The sequence below is a fragment of the Peromyscus maniculatus genome, chromosome 13 (assembly GCF_049852395.1).
Source record: "Peromyscus maniculatus bairdii isolate BWxNUB_F1_BW_parent chromosome 13, HU_Pman_BW_mat_3.1, whole genome shotgun sequence".
NCBI lineage: Eukaryota > Metazoa > Chordata > Mammalia > Rodentia > Cricetidae > Peromyscus > Peromyscus maniculatus.
In genome coordinates this window covers 24,574,616-24,601,747 of record NC_134864.1, presented here as the reverse complement: position 1 = coordinate 24,601,747, position 27,132 = coordinate 24,574,616, and the positions used below count along the sequence as shown (strand labels likewise).

General features: G+C 46.9%; 1 protein-coding gene across 1 annotated transcript; it reads left to right on the top strand.

Annotated features, from left to right (window-relative positions):
- On the top strand, positions 1-26,886 carry Rab12 (RAB12, member RAS oncogene family). Its single transcript, XM_006991690.3, has 6 exons — positions 1-382; positions 13,708-13,768; positions 20,396-20,534; positions 23,539-23,628; positions 24,164-24,268; positions 25,586-26,886. The coding sequence occupies exons 1-6, from the start codon at positions 16-18 to the stop codon at positions 25,697-25,699; spliced, it is 876 nt and encodes a 291-aa protein (XP_006991752.3). The 5' UTR covers positions 1-15; the 3' UTR covers positions 25,700-26,886.
- Positions 26,887-27,132: the final 246 nt, after the last annotated feature.

Genomic DNA, 27,132 nt, shown 5'->3' with positions numbered 1-27,132 from the left:
CCCTCCCGGTCCGGGATGCTGCTGCCGCTGCTGCGGAGGAGCTGCTTCCCTTCCTCCTCTCCTGGCGGCGGCGGCGGCGGCAGCGGCGCGGAGCGGGTGGAGGGTGCGCGGGGGCCCGGGGCGCGCGGACGGCGTCCCGAGCGCGAGCCGTATGCGTGCATGGATCCGAGCGCCGCGCTGCACCGGCGGCCCGCGGGCGGCGGCCTGGGCGCGGTCTCCCCGGCGCTGTCGGGCGGCCAGGCCCGCCGGAGGAAGCAGCCCCCGAGGCCGGCCGACTTCAAGCTGCAGGTCATCATCATCGGCTCCCGCGGCGTGGGCAAGACCAGCCTGATGGAGCGCTTCACCGACGACACGTTCTGCGAGGCCTGCAAGTCCACCGTGGGTACGCCGGGCTTGGGGCGGGTGGGCCAGCGGGGAGGTCGGGGCCCGGGCCCGGTGGAAGCTCTGACCACCACCTCCTCTCCCGGGGACAGGCTGTTATCCGTGGCTATTCTGCGGGTGTCCCCGGCACTCCCGCCGTGGGAACGTCTGACATGCGAGCCGCGCACAGGCCGGGTCCCCGTGGAAGCTCTGACCCCCCTCCCGGGGCCAGGCCGAGTTTTCCGTGGCCTTTCCGCGGGTGTCCGACCCCAGAGCAGGGACATTCCCCCGGATCCTTCTCGGGTCATGAGTTCAGGGTGATACATCCGCGGAAACTCCCGGTCCGTTACACCAGCTCACCCAGGAAAACGGCTTTGTGAGGTGTTTTGAAAAGTAAAGCCTGGGGGTTGGGGGCGGGGGGGGAAACCACCCACCGGTGCAGCTCCCCGAGATCACCATCCTAAGCGGGATCGAACCTCTTAGCATTCCGGGCTAGAGGAAAGAACTACAGCTTGCTTTCTCATTTCCCATCCGTTTTCATGGTTTACTGGAAAGAAGTTGGAAGAAATGTTCGCACTAAAGCTGCACTCCAGTTTCTTGTTTTGTGTAGAAATGTAGGGCAGAGGGATTTCGGCTGTGTTTATCCTTGACCTCAAATAACCGGGTGACAGGCAAAGTGAGAACCATTCCTCCAGTACCCACCCGAGGTCGGTGAAATGTAACGCTGCTGCTTACCTTACACGGGATCTGGATTTGAAACTGCAAGGGAATGTTTTTGATGACGTTGGACTGACAGGACCTGACATTGAGATTTGTCAGGGGTATGGGAACCAGTAGTGCCCATGGAAAGTTCCCAGATTTGGGGTGACGCTATAGAATAGGCTGCCCGGATTTGAGGTGAGTCTACAATAAACAAGCAGTAGGGACTGGACAGGGAGTCAAGAAATGTTTGGCACATGCCTTGAATCCCAGCATTCGGGGGAGACAGTAGATCTCTGTAAGTTCGAGGCCAGCCTGGTCTACACCTTGAGTTCCAGGACAGCCAGGGCTATGTAGAGAGATGCTGTCTCAAACAAGCAAAATCTCAGCTTGGAGACCTGAAATGCTAAATACATATACACATATTTACAGTTGTAACCATTGATGTCTCCCACTTTTGAGATTCTGTAGAGAATTTTAGGAACTCTCCTCAGAGAGATCATGAGATCATAATTGGTAAGTTGTCAGGTAACAAACAAAAGTATGGCAGTTTTTAAGTACTTGCTGGGAAATTAAACCTCCAATTTTCACATTGACTTTTTTAATTTCCTTTTTGAGTATGCCCCTTAATGCTTTTTTCCCCTTCTTCCTTTTTTTTTTTAATATTTATGTTTCTTCCACCTTTTTTTTTTTTTTAATGTTTGTCTTGGGGATGCGATATTGAAATCCAGTAACAATTATACCTGTTGCAAATATCCAATCTTGGATCATGAGAGTATGTAGGGAGTTATTAGCCAGGAAATGAGGCTTATGTTATTGTGTTAGTATCTGACTTAAGTGCAGTAGGTTTGAAGGCAGTTGAGGATTGTCAGTCTTTTATGGCCCTGTACTTATATATGTAAAAATGAAGGGTATGATTGTGTTTAATTCAGAAGGAAAAATCAGTGCAGATACTAACACTATGAAGGCATGAGGTGAGCCAGGGGATGATGGGTAAAGGTCTCCTCCAGAGCAGGACACCCACACTCTAGAAAGTTTTCATGGGGGACATAGCATTATGGAGACCTTGGCTGGCATATAGTTCTGAGAAGGGTGGACCTGGCCATGAGCTTTCCCAGCATTGGCAGAGTGAAACCAGCCTGGGGCAGCCTGGGATTACATAGACTATCTGGGAATGAGCAGGGGGAGCGGCCCCCTTACACACATAATTATGTGGAAGTGTGTCTCCCCACACTGAGAGTGGTTAAGGGTGGTTGGGTTTTTTCTTTTGTTTTTTTTTTGGGGGGGAGAGGTTTGTTTGTTTGTTTGGTCGGTTGGTTGGTTTTTTTGAGACAGGGTTTCTCTGTGTAGTTTTGGTGCCTGTCCTGGGTCTTGCTCTGTAGACCAGGCTGGCCTCGAACGCACAGGACATACCTACCTCTGCCTCCCTAGTGCTGGGACTAAAGGTGTGCACCAACACCGCCTGGCTGTGGTTTTTTTGTTTGTTTGTTTGTTTTTCCTTGAATGTTTTTGTCTACTCCATATGCAGGCTGTAGTAGTTAATTTCAGCAAATATTTTTTGTTGTGGGGAGTTCAGAGAAAGATGGTAACCATGGCTTAATCATAGCCTGAAGACACTAAATGCTAACAGATTCCTCTTTAGCTCGCACCTCGGAGTCCAGCTGCCCTCCTAGTGAGCGGGTCATTTGTTGAGCACCTGCTCTGTGTTGTTGGCTGTCTCGCTGCCTGTGGGGTAAAGTGGAAAGCCGGGGTGTGTGTGGGGGGGGTGGGATCGGTGTGCAAGAGGTGCCAAGTGGAGAGTACTCAGCTTAGAAGCACCTCCTGGCTGGGGCCGAGAGTTGCTTAGAGCATTTCTTTCCACTGAACTGTGGGCAGGCGAAGTTCATTCCTTAAGTTCCTTTAGAGAATGCTGTTTACCTATGACTCTGGCTGTACTGTGGCCTTGTAGCTACTGTCTGAGCAGAAACTCATGGGATCCCTCCTGTGACCTGTGTTTCTGGTTTCTTCTCATCCCGGTACAAAGAGCCGCACATGGAGGATGAGTGTCTGCCCTGATGTTGTTTTCCTTGCTGAGTCGGGGCTCGTAGATGTTGGCTGCTTCTGGAAGAGACCGCGCAGTCTCTGAGCATGTGGACACAGAGATGGGTTTCAGAAGCAAGGGATGGCACCTGTAAGTCAGAGGCTGGAAGAGAGACTGTGGTGATATTTTATTTGTACTGAAATGTTATTTTAATTTTATGTTAATAAATAAAGTTGCCCTGGGGTCAGAGCTATTAGAGCCATAGTGAGAGCGTGGTGGTTAGAAGAGCTAGGTAGATTTCTGTGTGTTCAGGGATACAGCCAGTATTGGAGACATACGCCTTTAAGACCTGGAGGGCGGTACTTACAGGCAGTGATGAGGCAGTCATGTGGTTGGGTTTACAACCAATGAGAAGGCAGAACAGAAAGATTATTTAAACAGGGACACAGGAAGTACCTCCCTCTCTCGGGGAAGCTAGGAGCACTGCAGGAGGTAAGATTTTATCTCTGAGCTCTGACCTCTCGGCTTTTCTCTTTTACCTTGGCTCTGTGTTTCTTATTTTAATAATACGATTGGTTACATCTACAAGAGACTTCTGAAATACGCCCTGACGGCGTATCCGACACCTGTGGACTCTGTGTAACAGGGAACAGTGGAAACCATCCTTAGGGGTCTGAGGTGGTAGAGCAATGTAAAATTTGAATCAGTGAAATGTTGGGGTTTTTTATTGTTATCATTAATTATCAGAGCAGACTAGGTTTTAAACATGTAGAATTCACAAGTGTATGAAAAGCTACAGATATTTAAATTATTTCATGGAAATTATCATGGTAGAATGTGATGTTCCAAGTAGAATCGTATCTGTGGAATTGAATTGCTCTGATGCAGCAGGAATAATGAGACTGAGTCTTTTCAAAGGAGAGGAACAGCGTCTGTGACGTTAGAGAGATGGGAAAAAGAAAGAAGTTTGCTGTAGACGCTGGCACCCGTCTGAGCTGAGGCTGGGCCAGTTTTCTAGTTCCTTCTTTGCCTAGACAGTATCTCTGACATACCCGGACCGTTTTCTTCCGTGGACACCTGTACTGTAAACATACTTTACGTGCACTGCTGGGAATCCCTAGGTACGAGTGGGATCCTGTGATTACTTTCTGGGTGGAAGACAGAGAAGCAGTACTGAGTTCCTGATCCGCCTTCTTTGTGCTAGATCCCCTTAATTTAGCATAAATAAACTTTTAGAGTATAGTTCAAGAAAATCCATTAAGATATGTTTGGGGGGCGGGGGCAGGGGCAGGGAGGGTACACTGGAAAGATGGCTTAATGGTTAAGAGTGTCACTGCCTTATAGAGGACCAGAGTTTGGTTCCCAGTACCCGCATCAAGCAGTTGTGAACTCCAGCTCCAGGGGATCAGATACCCTCTTCTAAAATACTGCATTAAATGACCTTCCGTCTATATTTATAAAATATGAAGCACAAATGTTGTGTTTAGACTTCAGTCCAGTCTGTCATCTCATTATGTATATGAAAAGTATCCTTAAACTTTCGGAACATGGCAATAAATTGATGTAAAGCTGTCTAAACCAGAATTCTATATTATTCCTGAGCAGTAAAATTCCCCTTAAAAATGGTAGCGACCCATCATTGGGTCATCAGTTCTTTTATTTTGCCAAGTAAAGATGTTTTAAAAAGCCACCATCATCAGTTCCAAAAGAGAGAGAGATTTAAAATGAAGATGGGAAAAATTAGGAGCGATCAGGTAGCAGATTTAAAACTCTTTAAATTTCCCTCTGGGGACCTTCGTCCTGTGCAACAATAGTTACAGCTTCCCAGGCCCGCCTTTGAGAAGGCCAGATCTCAGAAGACAGCTAAGGACTTAGAGAGGCGATGCTAACCTGTTGGCCACAGTCCTTGTCTTGGCTTCCTGGATGTCCTCTCTAGTTCATGCAGAGATGGGGCATGCCTAAGCAACCCAGACAGGCTTCAGCCTAGGCCACACCTGCAGGAGTACTTGAACTGGCAACAGAATTGAAGGCTCATAAAACAGGTGACTGAGTGAGACCCATGCAGAAATGGCCATCCGGCTTGCCTCCAAATGTAGTCACAGATGTCTTTACTGGCCGTCTGGCTTGCCTATAAATGTGGTCGTAGTTGTCTTTACCTAGAAGTTTCAGAATGGGTGTGGCGGAAATTGGACACTTTGCTCTTTTGTCTGGAACTTTTAGGGCTGAAGTTTGGGTCAGAATAGTCAAGATGTACTTGCTTTTCTGGGTTAAAACTCTGATTTTGTTTTGATTGCTCTTCTGTGCTTCAATGCAGTCTTCCAAACCATGGCATGTATGCTGAGTGTTTCACTTAAGAGAGTTGTGGGGAGGGGGGCTGGAGAGATGGCTCAGCAGTTAAGAGCTCTGGCTGCTCTTCCAGAGGACCTGGGTTCAGTACTCAGCACCCACATGGCAGTTCACAGTCATCTGTATCTCCAGTTCTAGAGGATCTGATGCCCCCTTCTGACCTCAGAGGGCACCAGACATGCATGTGGTCCACAGATATATGGGCAGGCAAAACACCTGCACACATAAAATAAGAAAGAGAGAGGAAATTAGGGAAGAATGCCCAGAATTCCCTTTTCCAAACGTTGAGGGACAGCAGACTTACCCATTGCCCCACCCACTGCCCGAGTGATGGGAGACCGCAACTCAGGGAGAAGCGAGTGGAAGAGGAACTGAGGTTTGTTTGGGTCACAGGCCCAGGGAGCAGTCAGTACTCTGTGTTTGGACTTATTTAGGGAGTCAGTGTAAGCCCACAGGCTTGTGCAGTGTCAGTCGTGTGACACCTGGTGGCTGTCTTTCAGAGAAAGGCTGTAGATTTCTTTGGAATCAACTGTACAGGGAAAATAAAAACCTCGTTAGACCTGGCCCCAGAATGTCCCCCTTCTTTCCTTGCTTCTTGCACTGAAGTGGGAAAGTCTTATATGCATGATGGGGGTGGGAGTAGAGGTGCGCTCCTTCTTTCCAGCCTGTGGACTCTGCCAGGAGCTCTGTTGGAGGCCCTGAACTGGTTGGAGAAGAGAGGTTGGTGCCTTTGCCGAGGATAGATCGTGAGAGTTGTTCTATAGCCTGGGCATCAGATACATTGTTCCAACTAAGCATTGGTCTGAACTGGGAAAGAAAACACGCAGTCACTTGGCAGATGTTTTTTAGAGATTCTGTATATCTACATCAGACCATTCTCGGAGCCATTTAAATAGGGCACAAAGTTGACACCTGCATACCTGGGTTATCGCATTTGAGGGGATGTGGGTCACAAAGAGAGTGGCAGTCCAGTGTAAGGAAAGAGGTGCGAGCCATTGTGTTTCATCAGAGGGAAGGAACTGATTGTTTACCTTTTTTCTTTCTGTCGCACAGCTTTGATGTAGGAAAAGTATTTGGAAAACAAAACCACAGACCAAACCCACTGCCCTAATTGAGTGTGGCTATGTTGTTATTTAATTCTGTAAATCCAGGAAGCAACAATACAGACCTAACAAGACACTGTGTGTGTACCACTGAAAGGTCTCCCCTCCTCTTCAGTCTGACGGGCTGCTAGGACACTCTGTGTGTGTGTACCACTGAACGGTCTCCCCTCCTCCTCTTTAGTCTGACGGGCTGCTAGGACACTGTGTGTGTACCACTAAAAGGTCTCCCCTCCTCCTCTTCAGTCTGACCGGCTGCTGACTCCAGCACTTGTGGTCCTACCTTCTTAGCTTACCAAGTAAAACAAGTTCCAGTGAACCTCTGGCAGGCGGATGAGGAGCCTTCCTGTTCCCCGCCCTTCTTAATGTAGAAGCCTCTGAACTTGGCTGGCCAGAACCCTGTGATGTCACCATTCCCTGTCAATAAAGAGCTTGGCCTTTTTCTCCCGTTTTCCTTCCCTTCCTCATACTTTTATTTATTTTTGTATGATAAGATGTTAGTACTCTCCTGTTGATCAACTCAAACAAAATTTCAAGTCAACAATCTTTTTGTTGTTGTTGTTGTTGTTCTTTTAATTTTTACTCAAAAAGGAGAGCCCTGTTCTTCAGCCACCGTGGCCTCTCCCTGTGCTGCCCAGATGGGGGTGTTTGGCAGGTAGCAAGCTGGACCTCGGTTCAAGCTCTTCTGTAAGTTACCAGTGTGTCTTTAGGCAGACCACTTCCATCGGGTTCCTCGGTCAATAAAAGAGGGTTGGAGGCACCTTCTCCCTAGTTCACAGTGTAGGAGTAAGTGTGTACCACGTCCTAGGTACCTGGCCCAGAAAGGTAATCCATCCTTCTGCTTTCCATATCAGTGCTGTGAATGCAGAAACGGCCAGAAAATCCATCCAGATGTGTACAGTGTATACTGTAGAGTAAGAAATGTCAGTGTCAGCCACAACCTGGTGAAGTACGACCACCTCACACGCCCTGCACTGAAAAGCACTGTGCTAGTCGAGCATCTGGCTGTTCCACAGCTGTTTGGACTAAGAACTGGCAATGATGTGTAGTGGCCAGGGAGTAGAAGAGGCCCACTGGCTTCAGTTTTCTTTTCTTTTCTTTTTTTAACATTTATTTATTTATTATATATTCAGCATATGTGACTGCAGGCCAGAAGAGGGCACCAGATCTCATTACAGTTGGTTGTGAGCCACCATGTGGGTGCTGGGAACTGAACTCAGGACCTCTGGAAGAGCAGTCAGTGCTCTTAACCTCTGAGCCATCTCTCCAGCCCCCTGGCTTCAGTTTTCTGTTTGCTAAAGGGATACACTTCAGTGAGATAACACACGTGCTCTTAGAGTAGTCCCTGGAATACAGCAAACACAGCACCGGTTTCTGAGATTCTTCCTGTATACTTCCGTGAAAACAGAACTGTCTCCCGGTGTGGGCACTCTGTGCTCCCAGCCTCTCCCTGCCTTATCCTATGTTGCCCTGCCTGTGTGTTCGCATCAGGTCTGTGGCTTATGCGTCCCTGTGCCGGGCAGAGTCACAGGGTAGTCTGCATTTGTCAAAGCCAGAATGAAAGAGAAGGCAGAGCTAGCTACTTGTGGCCCTGCCCTGGCCACAGCCTGGTGAGCCTCTGTAATGATGCATGGTGGGTTTGCACACACCCCCTTTTTAAAGGTTTGTTTTTATTTTATGTGTATGGGTGTTCTGCCTGCATGTATGTCTCTGCACCACATGTGTGCAATGCCCTCAGAGGCTAGAAAAAGGTGTCAGGTTCCTTTGAAGTGGAGTTGCATGTGGCTCCAAGCTGCCATGTAGATTCTGGGAACCAAACCTGGATCCTCCTTGAGAACAGCCAGTGGTCTCAAACCACCGTCCAACCCTCTCTCACCCCCAGGTCTGCTCTATCATAGTGTCTTTCTCTGAAATGATCACGAGATGATATAATTAGAATATTGTTTTTAGTTTACTGAATCCTCACAACACAGCTTAGGGAGGAAAAGCCAGTCAAATCCATGAGTTTTTACCCATAAGATACTTCTGGAGCTGGAGAGAAGGCTCAGCAGTTAAGAGCACTGGCTGCTCTTCCAGAGGACCCAGGTTCAATTCCCAGCACCCACATGGCAGCTTACAACTGTCTGTAACTCCAGTTCTAGGGGGTCCAACACCCTCACACAGCCATACATGCAGGCAAAACACCAATACACGTAAAAATAAAATCTGGGCTTGATACAGTAGTAGAAAAAGAGCAGGTCTGGAGGCAGCTGGTCGCGTCTCCCTGTCCCTCATGGTGCACAGTTCACCCTGTACTCTCCTCACAAATGATGCAGCTCGGGCAGGAGACTCATTTCCAATAATAATAATAATAATAATAATAATAATAATAATAATAATAATAATAATAATGAGACTATCTGTCACACACTTAGTGCCTCCCACCCAATGTTGGACTTGCCCCTGTCTGTGACTTGGACACATCTCTTAATTTAGTCTGTCACTGTCAAGTCAGGAATATAATGTCCCAAAGTGGCTGACATTGTCTAAGGTATATGGTGGGAAGAAAAGTCGTGCTCCACACCGAAGGCAGTAACTGTGACAGAACTGTAGCGTTACAACCATTTTACATGGAGACCGGTGTGAGAGCCTGGAACAGCTGTGTGAATGTTCAGGAAAGTCCAGTGCCGTCCAGGACAAGCTGCGGGGCTTGAGTTGGCAGAGAAGCAAGGTTATCCTGGGGGAGGGGAAGCAGGGCCCTGACTGTATCCAAGACTTGGACCACGGCATCGTGTTTTCTTTAGACTGGAAAGGAACGTGAAGGAAGGGGAGTCTGTATTTCTGCTGGTCTCAGTTTTGTGACTTCTTAGGGCTCAGCAGGAAGAAACAGTGTTTTGGAAATGTTTTCCCTTCTGGCCTTCCTAGGCAGCAATTGCTTGGGCTCTGAAAGACAGACCAAGAAGGAAGCGAAGCCAGGCTCACCCCTAGCGCCATGATTATGACAGTAATGGACCGTTTGCAGAACATTGCACACACCTTTTTTCCTCACCCACCTGATCTTTATTATAAGAGCCTTTAGTTGTTCACACACGTGTGAACTTGAATCCTGATTCTGCTGTTGTGTTAGCATGTGGTCTAGCAGTTACCCCGCTGTCTATGATCAGGTGTCCCTACAAGATGACATGGCAGTGCCCACCTGACTGGACTTCCATGAGCATAGGGCGTGCAAGGCACCAAATATCTGACAGGTAAGACTGTCATTGCTACTAAAACAGATGAAGGCGGAGCATGAGCCACAGTAGCTGAGAGACAGCACCCATTGGAGTAGGGAGCCTAACCCTGTAAGCCAGGTCCTTTCTGGAAACATCACTAACATGTTTTCAGAAGACTTCTATACAATTGGAAGCTAAAACGTAAGTCAACAAAATAATCTATTTAGGGATTACTGCTCCATGGAAGTGATGCGATAAGTAATCTGTTACCATAGTAATCTCTGGGACGTTTACAGCCTAGTAAGACTGTCCTTCGCGGAATTGTAGACCAAGTAAAATGTGTCTGTACATGCACACACATGTGTTTATATCCACCACTCTCATTTCCACAGCTGCCTCTTCTGCCTCTTGTCTTTAAAAAAACAAAAAACAAAAAACTACTGATCAGCCCTGAATATCTCTGATTTTTCCTAAATTACTCTACAGCATTTAATGGAGAAGAGAGGCCAACTTTCAGTCACCATCAGAGTCATTGGGTTGCTGCTGGGTGCTGGGCAGTAAGCCAAGGATGCTAGCTAGGTCTTTGGAGGATGGAGCCTCTGGCTGAGGCCAGCAAAGAAAGAGTACAGAGCCAGAATCGGGGTGGGAGCAGGGTAGGTATGGTCAGGGAAGGCTCCGTGGGAAATCTAGGATTTAAAAGGTTTCTGGGCAGACGAGAAGGTTCTCTAAGAGTGGATGGCAGGGGAAGGTATTCTGTTGCCAAGTACATGGTGTGTTAATGTAGGTCAGTGTGACCCAGCTTTGGGGGCAGGGACTGTCCCCATTAACCCAGAGGTTAGTGAAGGCTGCTTGCTTGCCTGTTCGTCAAGAAGCCTCTGAGAAACTGGGTTTTTGGCAGCGCTGTAGATGTGAAGGTAATACTGCTCCATCCCTATGTGTGGATGTGTAGATAGATGTGAAGGTGATGCTGCTCCGTCCCTGTGTGTGGATGTGTAGTTCTCCATTGCTGTCTATGCCGCCTGCCCCTAACGCTGTGGCCCAAACAGTTGAGACAGTTGCTGGCTTCCTGTCATTCATTAATCACCAATACCATCTCTGTGGCATGCAGGTGGTGCAGATACACAGCCTAGAGCCATTTCATATTTGTGAGGCAGCGTTTTTAGACATGTCCAGTGGTATACTTGTATTAATACAAAGATGTGTCCAAGCCATAAATTTAATTAAGTTTCCAATCATTACAAGCTACTTGGAGCTGTTAGGTTCAATGCAGGCTCTTTTATTTAAGAGAGGGGACAGTTTTAATGAGCTGTTATCATTTGTAGACTTGATTTTTTTTTTTAAAGATTTTATTTATTTATTATGTATACAGTGTTATGCCTTCAGGCCAGAAGAGGGCACCAGATCTTGTTATAGATGATTGTGAGCCACCATGTGGTTGCTGGGAATTGAACTCAGGACCTTTGGAAGAACAGCCTGTGTTCTTAACCTCTAAGCCCTCTCTCCAGCCTGGTTTTTTCTTTTCTTTTTTTTTTTAGAGTTATTTATTTTGGGCATATGAGTGTTTTTGCCTGTAGGCATTTATTTGCACACAGTGCCTGCTGAGGTCAGAAGAGGGTATTGGATCTCCTGGAACTGGAGTTACAGGCTGCCGTGTATGTGCTGGAACTGAACCGAGTCCTCCCCTTCCAGAGCAGGGAGTGCTCCTAACCACCTCTCCAGCCGGTTTATAGACTCCGACTTCACCCACTTCCCAGCTCTGGAGTTTCCACTCCAGTTGCTGATGCCGTTGTGGTTACTGTGCTCATTAGTACCGGCTCTCCCCGCTGGCTGAACAGATCCTCTGTCCAGCTTCATTTCAAATAACTGATCTTCTTTCCTGGTTTTGTGTGTGAATGCCTGATCCTTTTATTTTCGTTCATTAAGCTTTGTGGTTGGAAAAATAATTCTCACAGAGGACTGCCAACACAGGTGGGTTTCCAAACTTGCTGTGAAAGCGTGGCGAGCACGTGACATGTGCAGGCACAGCCTGACTTAGCACGGGAGCCCCGCCTGGTGTTTGAGGTCTGTTAGGTGACCGGAAGCAGAACTCAGGAGAGATGCCGCTGGCCACTTCTTTTCAGTAAAATAACAGATTTACCAAAGTTATATCTTCCTTAACTCAGATTCTGAAAACAAATTCATTTGAAGTAGAAAAAAAAAAAGTGAAATCAAGGGAGCTGACAGGATGGCTGTGTGCAAAGCCTCCCATCACCTTGGAGCCGGACGACCTGCCCCCTGGTAGCCACACAGTACAGAAAACCAACTCCTGCAAATCGTCCTCTGACTCCACTCTCGCACACTGCAATAGATAAACAAATAAGTAAACATTTACTTCTTAAAATGTGAAATAAAATAGTAGTCATGGCAGCTTGAGTTTGATGTGTAACTCACATCGCAGATTCATGTGGCGAAGAAGCCCTACATTTAGGTTAATATTGTGAAGACAATGGTTTGTCGCCATGCTGTGCCACGTCACAGTCAGAGCCGACAGTGTGGTTGTGCCTCGGAGGTGTCACTTTAAGGTGCTGTTACCTTGGGATGAGTCATTTGGGAGCCTTGCTCAAGGCCATGGGCCTGCACAGACCTGCTCTCAGGTTCACGGCTGTGCCTGAGGGCCATCTGCCTTTGGGAAGCAGTCAGCTGGAGAGTGGAAGGTGACAGACACTGTGTCGGTCAGCCTTGCCAGTCTGGTGTGAAGGGTTGAGAATTGAAATTGCCAGGTGTGGTGGCGCACGCCTTTAATCCCAGCACTTGGAGGCAAAGGCAGGTGGTCTCTGTGAGTTCCAGGCCAGCCAGGGCTATGTAGAGGGACCCTAATTCAAACAAAAAACAAATGAACAAACATTGCAAAAATAAAAACAAGAATTGATACATAGTGGACCCGTCTCCATGGTGACGTTTTGTATTCACAGAACCTCTCTGCTGTCCATCTAGGGGCTGCCCAGCAGCTCAGTCTTACAAACATGTCTAGTGTGTTGCTAATTTTAAACCCAGTCACATGTCATTCTGTTCACCTCAGATCCTCATCTGACCACTGCTGCCGCAGGCCCCAAAACGGATGAGCAGAGGACAGGCAGAGTCACTGTGCTGGCTCTGGTCACCTGCACATGCCTACTGCCTGGGATCGTCCTTCTGGGGTCCCGCCAGGCCGCTGGGAAATAGATCCAGAAGAGAACCATCTCTGGTGCTGTGGTTGGCCAGCATCTCCTCGCTCCTCCGATTGTCAATACTGTGTTGAAAAATGTAAAAGTTACCAGATGAGATACACAAATGAAATTTGGATTTTTAAAATTTATTTGATGCTTACTGGTCTGATTTTAAGGAAGAATATTACACACGATGGTTTGCTTGCAATATTAAAATGAATAAAAATTAAAATTGAATATGCTAATCTAGAGATGGGTAGATTTTTTTTCCTTTTTTTTTTTTTTTTTTTTTTTTGTGTGTGTGTGCTGAGGCCTTACTTGGTTACCCAGCCTGTCTCTAACAATTTGTTCCTCTCTAAGTAATATACTGAGTCATGTGCATATTTGCCAGCACTTGTGAGGGCTAAAAATGTTAATATGTTAATAGGCTAAAAATGTTAATATGTTAATAACTTCCAGATTCAAACAAAGGCTGCTTGAAATCAGGATTAAATTTCAGGTTTTCCATCTAAGAATCCTTATCTCTGAACTGGCGTCCTCTGTTCATGTTGCTGTGGTTTTTAATTGGCACCAGGAGTCATGGATGACGTAATAGCAGGTGCTAGGATAAGCCAGGCGTGGGCTCGGGTCAAGTGTGGAGAGGGAGAGTGCCCAGAGCTGCGGGTCTCTGCACATCCGTCCCTCACACCTTGGAGTGTTTGCAATACCGATCCTTTTAGTTTTCTGAGTCAGACTTATAAGTGGGATTCTTGTGGTGCACTGCGTCTTTATTATTTTTGCTTCATAGTCACTTGTTTTATCTACAGGTGTTGACTTTAAAATCAAGACTGTCGAACTGAGAGGGAAGAAAATTAGATTACAGATATGGTAAGTCCAGTCTGCCCCGGTTACGCCCTGTGTGTTTTAACAGTCCACACGCTTGGCTACTAAAATGGACCCTGAGCCATCTCTCCTCATCTGCTTTCCTTCGCTCATTTTAAAATCAGTTGACCAGTTCTTCCTGGAAATGGCTCCTTACGTCCCACTCCATCTGCACGTGTTGTCAGAGGGTGTTGTCCTGAGAGCCTGTTTGAGCCTCTCTGCCTGTTTTCCGATCACTGACATGTCTCCAAACTGCTATCATTAAAATAATTACTTGATTGCATGTCTTGGACTGCTGTGTGGCTCAGTGGTAGAACTCTTTGCTTGGCATGTACAAGGCCCTAGCTTCCATCCCCAGCACTGGTAGGGGGAAAGGCATGTCTTCATGTCTTTAAAATTACTGCATGGTGTTCAGAGGAGCCCAATATGTTCGTAACCATATTGTCAGGAGGGAAAAACACATCACCTACACAACAGCTCGGGCCAGTGCTGATTGATAAGTGTGGACTTAGTGTGGCAGGTATCCCCTTTCCTGCTGGCCTGTGGGTGCTGTGTGACTGGGGCATCTTCTGCATACCAGAGGGGACCCAGAAACCCCATCTGAGGAGGCGAGATCCTTTCTCAGCTCAACATTAGGACAAGAGGCCAGACCGGCTGTGTTCTAACTGTCCTGGATGCTTAAATCTTTCTCTTCCCTATTAACAACCCACAGTGGCAGCTAAAATCCCCCAGGTTGCTAGCTTCTTCTGTAGAAGAAAGGGCGGGGTCTGGCGCGCGGTGCTTGAGTGGCAGCCCCACTGAGCTGTTTGGAGACTGCGTTGTGGTTTTCCTAACTCAGGTGCAACACTCAGCTTACTAACTCATCTTGGCAGGTGGCCCTCAGCTCTGACTGTCTGTCCACCGTCTGTGTGTGTTTGCTTTCATCCACGTTAACTGCTGCCGCATCTGTGGTCTCACCGGTCATCTAACGCTTGACTGTTAGTGGCATGTCTCCATCCTTCATCCATGTCCTTGTCTGGGGCCCAGCTGCAGCCGAGCCAGCCTTGCTCTCCTGGTGTCCTGAGGTAATCACTCTCATTTGGTCATCTGCAACTGTCTACCCCACAGAAGGGCTTGGAGGGGGCGGGGGTCTATGGTTTTGTTTGTTTTTAACAGTTTTGCCTAAGTATTTGATAACAAAACATAGGTTTTTCTTACACTAGTCCAGAAAAAGGTAACAATCTTTGTTTAGTTCATTGCTGTCCATCCGATTATCTCCCACAGGCTGGAGAGAGAGAATGCTTAGCACTTCAGGCCACTGGCTGCCCTTTCAAAGATCTGGCTTTGGTTCCTAGCACCCACGTGGTGGCTCACAACTGTCTGTGAATCCAGTCCCAGGGGATCTGACGACCTCCTCTGACCTTGTTGGACACCAGGCACATACATATACACACACATATGCAGGGAAGGCACCCATATACATAACATTTTAATCTTCGTCACAAGTCGCTGTTCCTAACTAGAAGTGCTCAGGACAGCCTTTGAAGGGTTCAGGACACATCTACCTCTGCACCTAGCATCTGTGGCTGTGTTCTTTTTCCCTGAGAAGGGTAATGTAGCTAATATCAGAATGTGTGTACAGCTGGTTTGAGTGGGTGACAGGCAGAATATGTTCTGAAGCTGGAAAGATGGCTCAACAGTTAAGAACAGCCCTTGCTCTTGCAGAGGACCTGAATTTAGTTCCCAGCACTCACACTTCATGGCTCACTCACAGCTGCCTGTAATTCCAGCTCTAGATCTGGCACCTTCTGGTCTCCAAGGGTGCCCTCACATGTACACATTTTCCAAGGGCACCCTCACACATACACATTTTTTTTTAATCTATGTCTGAATGTTCAGGTGCCTCTTGTTGGTTGTGTCTAGCTTCCCCCACAGTGGCTTCGACTCAGATCAGTTCCTGGCTTTCCTTACGGAGGCCTGGTCCATGAGAGCTGGTAGTATGTATTCAGCCACGTGGGCTCTCAGACGGCTTTTCTCTTAGATGGGAAAGTATTCTCTAGAAACTGCCCTCTGCCCTCTCTGTAAATTCTGCAGCTGTTGGAGTGGCACTGGGGGTGGTACTGGGGAAGGGTGGTGGTGTGCACTGGGAATGTCACTGGGGAAGAGTGGTGGTGTGCACTGGGAGTGTCACTGGGGAAGAGTGGTGGTGTGCACTGGGAATGTCACTGGGGAAGAGTGGTGGTGTGCACTGGGAATGTCACTGGGGAAGAGTGGTGGTGTGCACTGGGAATGTCACTGGGGAAGAGTGGTGGTGTGCACTGGGAATGTCACTGGGGAAGAGTGGTGGTGTGCACTGGGAATGTCACCAGGGGAAGAGTGGTGGTGTGCACTGGGAATGTCACCGGGGAAGAGTGGTAGTGTGCACTGGGGGTGGCACTGGGGAAGAGTGGTGGTGTGCACTGGGAAGAGTGGTGGTGTGCATCGGGAAGAGTGGTGGTGTGCATCGGGAAGAGTGGTGGTGTGCACTGGGGAAGAGTGTTGGTGTGCACTGGGGAAGAGTGGTGGTGTGCACTGGGACTGTCACTGGGGAAGAGTGGTGGTGTGCACTGGGAAGAGGGGTGGTGTGCACTGGAGAAGAGTGGTGGTGTGCACTGGAGAAGAGTGGTGGTGTGCACTGATTTACAGAAAAGCTGATTGCACTCTGCATGGAATATCTGTGATAGGTTAGGAAGTGGGACTTGTGTGTGAAAAGTACTTAACAGAGCAACTTAAGGGCAGGGTGCCTTGTCCCAGTTCATGGTTTAGGGGTATAGTCCCTCATGGTTTAGGGGTACCGTCCTTCATGGTGGAAGGGGCTTGTGGCAGGAGCCAGGAGCGGCCTGCTCACATCTCAGCAGCCCAGGAGACAGAATGGGAACGGAATGCTTAGTCTGAGAGCCCAGCCCGAGCGATGGTGTCGCTTCATCCGGTGCGGGCCTTACTTACCCTTAGCTGCTCCTCTTACAGCCAGACAGGCCCTGGGACTCACCAGTGCCCAGAGCTGCTTAATCTGATCAACACTCCACACAACCTTTTCCCTGAAGGGATTTTCAGAGTGAATCTTATTTCTACAATACGCCAGCTACTTGATTAATCACACCATACTCAAAAGACTTTTTCTTCTGAAATATTTTATTTAAAAGATGAAAAATGAGCCAGAGGAATAGCTCAGTGATAGAAATAATTTTTGTACTCATTTTGCTAGTTAAAAAAAAAAATTCTGGGGTCGTGGTTCTCTTTGATTATTTTTTCAATAAAAGTGCAGATTGGATACTCTTACCCAAAATGCTTAGGACCAGAAGTGTTTTGGATTTTGGAATATTTGCATAGATACAATGAAATAACGAGTATGGGTCCCAAGTCTAAAGGTGAAACTCCTTTTACATGTACTTGAAGATAATCTTGTACATCTCTAGTGTGCCTGCGTTTCTTGAGGTCAGATATAAAATTTCTCATGTGTGGCACCAGCATCATGCTGGCGCTCAGAAAGATCTTGGAACATTTGGCTTTTTAGATTGAAGATGCTCAGCCTCTACTGTTTGTCATGCTTCAGGGTCCAGGGCAGTCTCCACACCTTTGCTGTTGTGATGTGTGTTGTGTGTTGTCTGGTGTGTCTTCCTGCCATCAGCTGGGGCTTCAAGACCACAGTGTAGCAGCATTTCAGGACCCAGGTGGATGTGTTGGGCTGTAAAACAGAACCCGGCTTTCCTCCCTGGAGCCAGTTGGTTGCCACAGAGGAACTGTTAAGACAAACGCCTTTCTTCTTGATCATTTCTGTTTGTGGTCATCCTAATGAAAATACTATACTGGAGTCCTACACCTTTAAAATCCCAAAGGCTTCAGCAGTCTGTCACATTTTCATATTACATATTGTTACATTTTTAATCCCTCAATTATGTTTCAAGGACCAGTTTTTTCTCTATACTTAAATATTTCTACATGAATGTACACAAAAACTTAATGTGCCACTAAAATACAATGTGTCCAGTAGCATGTAGTTTCTTGAATTTGTGTGTATATATGTGTTTGAGTCAATATGTACACATGAGTACAGGTGCCTGTCGAGTCTGATCCCCCAGAGCTGTGGTTACAGGCAGTTGGGAGCCATTTGATGGGAGCATTGGGAACCAAACTTGAGTCCTCTGTACAAGCCATATGCGTTCTTAATGCTGAACGGTCTCTCTGAGTTACTGTGTGAAAATAGACCTGAAGCCTTGAAACATGTGCCCTACCATGATATGAGCATAGGATTGAAATGGTTGCAGGGCTGGAGAGATGGCTCAGAGGGTTAAAAGCGCTGAGTGCTTTTCAGAGGCCCTGAGTTCAATTCCCAGCAACCACATGGTAGCTCACAGCCATCTAGAATGAGATCTGGTGCCCTCTTCTGGCCTGCAGAACACTGTATACATGATAGATAAATAAAGATTTATTTAAAAAAGAAAGAAAGAAATGGTCGGCTGGCTGTTTCTCTTTACCCATCAGTCCAGTCTTTATTGTAGGGGAATCTTGTCTCAACTAATGCGTGGGTGGGTGGGTTGGTTGGGTTGGTTTTTTTGTTTGTTTGTTTGTTTGTTTTTAAGATTTACTTATTTATTATGTATACAGTGTTCTGCCTACACGCCAGAAGAGGGCACCAGATCTCATTACAGGTGGTTGTGAGCCACCATGTGGTAGCTGGGAATTGAACTCAGGACCTCTGGACGGACAGTCAGTGCTCTTAACCTCTGAGCCATCCCTCCAGCCCGGTTTGAGAATTTTTTGTTGTTGTGGTAGTTTAGTTTGTTTTGGTTTGGTTTTTAGAGACAGTAGCCCTGGCTCTCCTGGAACTCAGGTTGTAGACCAGGCTGGCCTCGAACTCACAGAGATCCACCTGGCTCTGCCTCCTGGGTGCTGGGATTAAAGATGTGTGCCCCTATGCCTGGCTGTTCTCCTTCAGAGGACAGAGTTTGATTCCTTTCACCAAGGTCGAGGCTCACAGCCTCCTGTAACTCCACCTCCATAGAGTCTGAAGCCTCTGGCCTCTGAGGCACTGGCCCTCAGGTACACATGCAGACATTGTACACATGCATGCACACAGTTAAAAATAAATCTTTTAAAATGTTAAATTACCAAACTTAAAAAACAGAGTTAAAGTAATTTTCCAGCTTGAACCAAAAGCGAAGAGACATGTAAGAATAAGATCCCACGGTACTCTAGTAAGTGATAATTTAGCTGAGAGCAAAAAACCCAAAGTTCTCTAAATGAGCTCTCTCTCTCTCTCTCTTTTTTTTTTTTAATAATGGGTTTTTTAAGACAGAGTTTCTCTGTGTAGCCAACCACTCTGGGTGTCCTGGAACTCGTTGTGTAGACCAGGCTGGTGTAAAACACAGAGATCCACCTGCCTCGGCTTCCCAAGTGCTGAGACTAAAGGTGTGGGCCCGTGCCACCAGCTTGAAATGAGCTCTTTACCATTGTGATGAAAAAGTTCCACTTCCCCTGGGCGGTGGGTGGTGCACGCCTTTAAACCCAGCACTCGGGAGGCAGAGGCAGGCGGAGCTCTGTGAGTTCGAGGCCAGCCTGGGCTACAGAGCAAGATCCAGGACAGACTCCAAAGCTACACAGAGAAACCCTGTCACGAAAAACAAAAAAAGAAGGAAGGAAGGAAGGAAGGAAGGAAGGAAGGAAGGAAGGAAGGAAGGAAGGAAGGAAGGAAGGAAGGAAGGAAGGAAGAAGTTAGTTCAACTTCCTGGAGATGATGGTGGGGAGAGACTGTTGGGATTTTCTGTATCTTTACAACGTGACACCTCTTCGATAGTTGCTTATCTTTGTGGAGGCCGCAGAGGCGGCTCTGCGGTTAAAATCACTTGTTACTCTTGCGAAGGACCCAGCTTGGGTTCCCAGTTACTACAAGGTGGCTGACAACTATGCCTGACTCCAGTTCCAGGGGATCCGATGCCACCTTCTGATCTGGCACATACGTGGTACGCACATGGACATGCAGCAAAGCACTCATACAAATAAACACATCTTTAAAATTTTTAGATAAATAAAGTGGCTCCATACTGCTGTACAGTTGGCTAATAACCCGTTGAATGGAATCAACGCTTCGCTTTCCCTGCTGCTCAGTCATATGTGGCTGAACACAATTTGGTGTGCAGTAGCTTTGAAGAGTAGAAAATAACTCAGCCTGCATTTGGGGGATGCAGAATAGTCATCCTAAAAAAATGTTTTTTCCTGCTGCAAGCATTCAGTCAGGCACCAAAGGCAGGTTAGAGAGAAGTCTTCAGTGGGACTACAGCAGTTTTATAAGTTGCTCTCTCTCCCTTTCTAAAGAAGCAAATGACCCCATGTTTTGATGTCCTGACATTCTCGTTATGGCTTTAGTCTGGATAAACTGTGGATCTCGGCGGGGAATCTGTCTCCATTTATGCGATTTAGTTGTTAATCTGTATACAGATGAAGCACGTGTCTCCTAACAGTGTAAGATGGCCTGAACATTTCCCCGTCCACATGTCAGGCAGGGGAGAGTATCCCGTACCCCTGGGGTGGAGGAGGAGCAAAGGGGGTGTTTGCACCAGCTCACAAGGGCTGCCTACTCCATTGGTGCGGGAACTGATCTTTCCTGCTGTTTCCTAGGGACACAGCAGGACAGGAGAGATTTAACAGCATTACCTCAGCCTATTACAGAAGTGCCAAGGGGATCATATTAGTGTATGACATCACCAAGAAAGAGACCTTTGATGATTTGCCAAAATGGATGAAGATGATTGATAAGGTACGTGTCACATCCTCCTGTTGTGAACTCTCAGTTTGGGGGCATCATATCATGACTCATGACAGGAAAGGGGGAACAGGGTGACCGAGCATCCTTAGTGGACTAACATCATCTTATCCATACACAACCTCGTTAGAGATGAGGCAGGGGTGGAATAGATTGCCTAGAATCGGCTTGTAACGAAGAAAACAAGCTTTCATTCTGGCCAGAACCCTTACTCACTCTGGCTGCTCTGTCTGGCTGCTTCCTCAGAGTTACACTAAGCAGGAAAGGTCGTGTGGACACTCTTTATGTACTTTATGGTGCCCATGGGTGGTCCAGGGGCCTAATCATCCTCAGCACTATAGATGTTCTTCGGTTCCTCATTTTGAACAAGAGAAGATTTCTCTCAGATTAAAATTGAGTCATTACAGGAAATCTGTGTCTTCATGGTTAATGTGAACTGTATTTTGTACTAGGAAATGTGTGTAGCAGTGCACCTTTAGAAGAGCGAGCAGCTGGCATTGAAAGGTGACTGTGTATATACAGTTGACCACAATTTGAGAGGTTCTGTCCCCTTAGGCAATAATTAGATGTTTAATTCCTTTATGTTACAAACACACACAACAGGTTTTGTGTGCAGTTGTACTAAACCTGACTATACTGTGCCCGTCATGTGGCCGCCAGAAAAGGTGCACTTCTGGTTTTACTAAGCAGGTTTGCCCTGTGTGCCTCTCCATGGTATGTTAGGGACCAGTGTAAGAGACAGGAGGACAGGGCATGATGGTGCCCACCTTTAATTCCAGCACTCAGGAAGCAGAGGTGGGCGGGTCTCTGAATTTGAGCCATGCCTGGTCTACGTGACACCTTCCAGACCAGCCAGGGCCACACAGAGAAACTCACCACCCACAAACAAGAGGGAAGCAGGGCTCTGCCCTCCACTTGCTCTGCCCTAGGCATCGGTCACTGAGTACACGGTTACCCTCGTGCCACAAGAGAGAGTGACTGTGCCCAGAGAAGGCCCTCGTCTCCAATACCCCCCTCCCGTGGATAGGTTTAGGGATATTATGAGGTAAAAAAGCGATGGTTGAGGATGTGGGGAGGATAATTGGAGGGGTCAGTGATCCGCTGTGTGGCTCTTCATATGCAGTGGTGATGGTGTTCGCTGTTGAGGCCTCATCTAAGGAAAAGAATTTGAGTCTTCATGACATCAAAACGTCATTCATCAGAGGCCCAAGTCAAGAGTCGAGTTAAAAAAAAAAAAAAAAAAAAAAAAAAGCCAGCTTCAAGTCCCTAAAAGAGTAACCTGGTGACCCATCACCCCAGGCTGGTGGGAGAGTTCAGTGGGTAAAGATGCCACCGAGCCTGATGCCTGAATTCATCAGGTGACCTGACGTGATAGACGAAGAGAACTGTCTCCTGCAGGTTATCATCTGACCTCCACACATGCCATAGAGCATGCATGCACATGCGCAAAACGAAGAAAATCAAAACTCGTAGTCTCCTGACATTGTGGGGGTTGGAGAGTCGTCTACAGCAGAGTCAGTGAGAGACTGATAGATGTGGTTTGTAAAGCCAGCTCAAACCAGGCAATGGGGAGGGACTCGGAATCAGAACAATCGAAAGTACAAAGCTGGCTGGTGTCACATGAGGCTAAGGCAGCTGTTCCCTGGAGGTTACCATCAGAGTCGGAGTCTGGGCCAGGCCTGCTGGTGGCGGGATCTATATCCCTTTCCCTTTCCCTTTCCCTTTCCCTTTCCCTTTCCCTTTCCCTTTCCCTTTCCCTTTCCCTTTCCCTTTCCCTTTCCCTTTCCCTTTCCCTTTCCCTTTCCTCCCTCCCTCCCTTTCACAGGGTTTTTCTAATTCTTGAGCTCACCTATTCAGAAGACTAGTGAGCCAGACATGTTCTCTCTCTGCCTGTCCTATATTCTATCTATAGTTCTTTGTGTAAGAACTAGTTTTTGGAGTTGGGGATTTAGCTCAGCGGTAGAGCGCTTGCCTAGCAAGCACAAGGCCCTAGGTTCGATCCTCAGCTCAAACAGACAGACAGACAGATAGATAGATGGATAGATAAGTAGATAAATGAATGAATAAATAAATAAATAAGTAAGTAAGTAAGTAAGTAAGTAAATAGAGCTAGTTTCTTGTTGTTGTTGTTTGCTTGTTTGTTTGAGATAGGGTATCTCTATGTAGCCCTCCCTGGCTGGCCTTGAATTCATAGAGATCCACCTGTCTCTGCCTCCCAAGTGCTGGGATCAAAGGTGTACACAACCAAAGCCATTAAGAGCTATCATTTCTGGAATGCTCAGCTTGGGTCAAGCTGTCCCATCATCCCAGCCAGTCAGATTGGTGCTCTTGCTGACACCTCCATGTCAGCAAGACACCCACATAGGGAGCTGCCTCCCACCCCTTTTCCTCAAGAGTACTTTGGCCATGATCCCCAGGTTCCTTCAATGCAGTCTGCTTCAAATGACTTTTTAGACGTATACAAAGTGGAGTGAATTATTCAAGAGATACTAACGGACCTATATTTTTAAAACCTTGCAGATACAGCTTAAAATTGTTTTGGATTGTAGAGTTAATGCTAACTCCATTATAGCATAAAAGTAAGTTTGAAAGCTTGGACTGGCTCCATTTTGTCACCAGTATTGTCCTGGGGGGCCTTTCTGTGTCGTCCAGTGTTCTTCGAGCAGAAAGACTTGCTTTGTTTTACACACCTTGCTTCATTCTTTCCCCATTTTGTTGGCCTTTGGCCTCTTACAGTTGAGGACCATTTCTGAGCACATAGCTTTGCCTGTTGTTTTTAGTCGTTTCCTTCACAGAGTCTAAAGAGTGGCTGAGGCCAAGGCCATGACCATGGTAGTTGTTGGTGCCTCGCAGAAGGTACTTTCCAAAACACTGAGAGCCCTGTCCACCTCGGGAGATGCTCAGGGACAGTGGAGGAGAAGGAACAATAAGAAACTGGTGACAAGATGTGTGGGTTTGCATTTGTCTGTCAGTGTGTGACGTCTCTGAAATCCCACAGTATGCTTCAGAAGATGCCGAGCTTCTCTTGGTTGGAAATAAGTTGGACTGTGAAGCAGACAGAGAAATCTCCAGGCAGCAAGGAGAAAAGGTGCGTGGATGTGGGGTGCTCCCGAGCACGCGGTGCTCTGCAGTGTGTCTCTCGGGGCTCGCTCACGTGCTGCCAGAGCAGAGTGCCATGGTAACTGCCCGGGCCCACCCTTGGAACCGTTCACATCAGTATATACTGTATTGTATGTAACTTGACATTTTATACAGAAAAAATGTTTTTAGGTTGTAAGATTTGCTTTCATGTTTTTTTTTTTCCTCCTGCCATATTTTAAATGTCAGATCACTATACATTTAGACTCGTACACACATAATTGGATTTAAAGGTCTCTAGAGATTTTGTTATATATATATATATATATGTATGTATGTATGTATGTATATATTGCTATTTACTTACAGGACCTTGCTGTACACATGAACCTGATATTTGAACATAAATGGGACTTTACAGACCCTGAGCTCCCCCCCCCTTAGTGTAAAGCACAGAGTCTGTGGTCCTGTCAGAGGCCCGGCCTGACACACCCACATAGGGCTGGGTTACACCGAGTGGTTAAAACGAGCACATGTCTTCTCAGTTTGCACAGCAGATAACTGGGATGCGGTTCTGTGAAGCCAGTGCCAAGGACAATTTCAATGTGGATGAGATATTTCTGAAACTCGTTGATGACATTCTGAAAAAGGTAAAAATAAATACATGTGCCTGCTCAGCTAGCTGCATTGGCAGCTGTTGCTCATGCCTAGGGTTTTGGAGTCCTTAGGGTTGATAGTCTGTTTCCTTTCCTTGAGGTAGAATGTTCTAGGGTGACTTATACAAGGTCTCATGACCGTGAGAAGCTGGGGCATGGCTCATTTACCTAGCAACATATAAATAGAGTGGGGCTGAGTGTAACACTGTGATTACGTTTGCTTAGCAGCCACGAGCCCTAGGCTCAGTCTCCCGCGCTGCAGGTAAATGAAGTGCCATGTTTATATGACACTTCCTTTTCTTTTTTCCTCTTTTCCCAAAGAATTAAGTTTAATATGGAGCCCCTTTGCAGTGTGCAGCCTTCCTTAGAGAAGGGCCACAGCTACGGGTCTTCCTCAGGTCCCTCCCTAGACCGGGACTGTCACAGAGGATGCCTCACTGAGCAGAACCCTTGCTTACTCCTCGGACATCTCTCAGCCACTAGCTGGTGTTCCCTAGAGGGGTGACTCTAGGAACCCTGAAAACGCCATCACTAGGTGACTCACAGTGCTCTGTAAACAGCCGCAGCGTGTGTTAAGGACAGCTGTACATGTTACAGGCACAGTTCTTTTTTCCCAGATATTTATCCTCAGAGTTTCATTGAATCTGGCAGTGTAGACCCTTCCAGGCAGAGAGGGCTAACTGTTAAGCACTAACTAATTATGTCACTTGGGGCCCAGGGGGACCAACTCATAGATTGTCACAGACATGACATGATTCAGAAACAACTGATGAATTGGTTGTTTATGTACCTGGCGAGGTTGTTCCTGTTTTCTTTAGACTATGGACTGGCTTTCTGTTGATTGATCCGTTAAATTTTCATCATAGGAGATTTTGTCCAAATAATGTGTGGTTTTTATCACACTCTTAGGGATCAAGCCTAGGGTCTCCTCACATATGCTGGACAAATACTTCTCACCAAGCTGCTTCCCAGCCTCTCCCAATGGCATAAAACAATACTTCAGAGATGGGTCAGTGATTAAGAACATTGGCTGCTCTTCCAAAGGACCCCGGTTCAATTCCCAACACCCACTCAGCATTTCACGACCATCTGTAACTCCAGTTCCAGGACCCAACACACCAACACACACACACACACACACACACACACACACACACACACACACACACACACACTCGGCTTCATCAGGTAACAGACATGTGGTGCACAGACATATATATGCCCATACACATAAAACAAAGGCTGTACAATTGAGACCATCGCCTCTCGCTTGCAAGACTGAGGTCTTTGTGTTCTCTCCTTGTCCTTTAGATGCCTCTTGACATTTTGAGAAACGAGTTGTCCAATAGCATCCTCTCTCTACAACCAGAGCCTGAGATCCCACCAGAGCTGCCTCCACCTAGACCACATGTCCGATGCTGTTGAATTGCTGCTTTGGAGACAGAGTGCAAACAAGTCCTAGGAGGGGAAACATTCTGTTCTGCACTACAATCATGTGACAATTTCCTTTCGCACTTTGTAACCCAAGTCAGCTATACACTAACTTGTAAATATGCAAATATGCAATCCTGGGTAAGGTCGGGTTATAAGTTACCACTTCCCTTCAGATCTATTTCCTCATTAACCCAGTGTGTTGTGTGCGTACGCTGGGGGGCGTAGTACTTCCAGTCTGAAGAATGGGAGAGAAGGTGTAATATCTCTTGAGTACTGTAAATGTCCTTGTTAATTACACTACGAGGCAGATACTCCGGTGAGAAGAGAGGACCTGGTGCTTCGCTTTCTGTTTCAAAGAAAAATCTACAAAACTGAAGATTGCTGGAAAAAGGAAACAGGACGACTGCTTTTTCTTTATTCACGAGGCTTTCCCAGGTGTAGCATCTTGAGGCTTGGGGTGTGTCTGCCCCAAAGCTCCCTCCACAGCTGCCACAGGGTTATCTATCGGGTTATGTAGTGAGAGGTTTTCCTAGGTAGTGGGCTGGATGGGACTGGGTCCTGTGGCTGCAGAATCTGGGGCGTTCCCAATGGCCGGGACACGCTTTTAAGAATGACTAAGAGAAGACTGTCGGGCAGGGAGTGTAGCTCAGGGGTTGAGCATTCGCCCAACACGCGAGGCCCTGGCTTCAATCCCCAGCATCACAGGTTGGGGCGGGGGTGGGGTGGGGGAGATAAAGGAAATAAAAATAAAGAAGACGAATTTTTGAAACTATAGAAAAGATTTTTAAAGCCACACTGCTGTCCTACACAAATCCTGTTTAAAGGGGTTTTAAGAGTTACATTTTACTCTGTCAACAAACACACATGCATCTGCCCAAGCATCCTGTATCTTTGTAATGATGGACTTCTCCCACTGTTGGCGAAGCTTATTCCTATTAAGCCTAGACTGTGTTCAAGTTTTCTTGTTTTTTGGGTTTTTTTTTTTTTGAGGGTCTGATAAGGAATTTGTGAACTCTATCTTTGGTATATCTTTTATTAAACTGCACTGTTTTGTTTAGTCAAGGTAAATAAGTATGTATTTGAATAACTTGGTGTGTCCTGAGTGTTGTGGTATGAGAAGCATCGTGGTCTTTCTACACTAATGAAGTGCAAATAAAATTTTGTATTTATGAATGACAGTTGAATCGCCCATATATTTATGCAGTTATAAATTATGCATGCCCGCATTGTTCACCAGCTCCAAATCTTAATCTTTTGAGTGTAGGTGGGAAAAACATGATGTGTTCTGCTGTGGAAAACACCCTGGCTGCTTCTGGAAGGGTTCAGCATGGATCTCCTGGACAGTCCAGCAACTCAGTTTCTAAGTCTGTGTGCTCAGGAGACAGCTCAGGTATCAGTTTCCCAGCAATGTCCACGGCAGTGGG

What these genes read in the sequence shown, in the direction of transcription:
- Rab12 (XM_006991690.3), top strand. Translation starts at nt 16, where the DNA reads ATGCTGCTGCCGCTGCTGCGGAGGAGCTGCTTCCCTTCCTCCTCTCCT. An exon ending in GGATGAAGATGATTGATAAG is followed by an intron (nt 20,535 to 23,538) that starts GTACGTGTCACA and finishes GAAATCCCACAG; the next exon opens with TATGCTTCAGAAGATGCCGA. An exon ending in TTGATGACATTCTGAAAAAG is followed by an intron (nt 24,269 to 25,585) that starts GTAAAAATAAAT and finishes CTTGTCCTTTAG; the next exon opens with ATGCCTCTTGACATTTTGAG.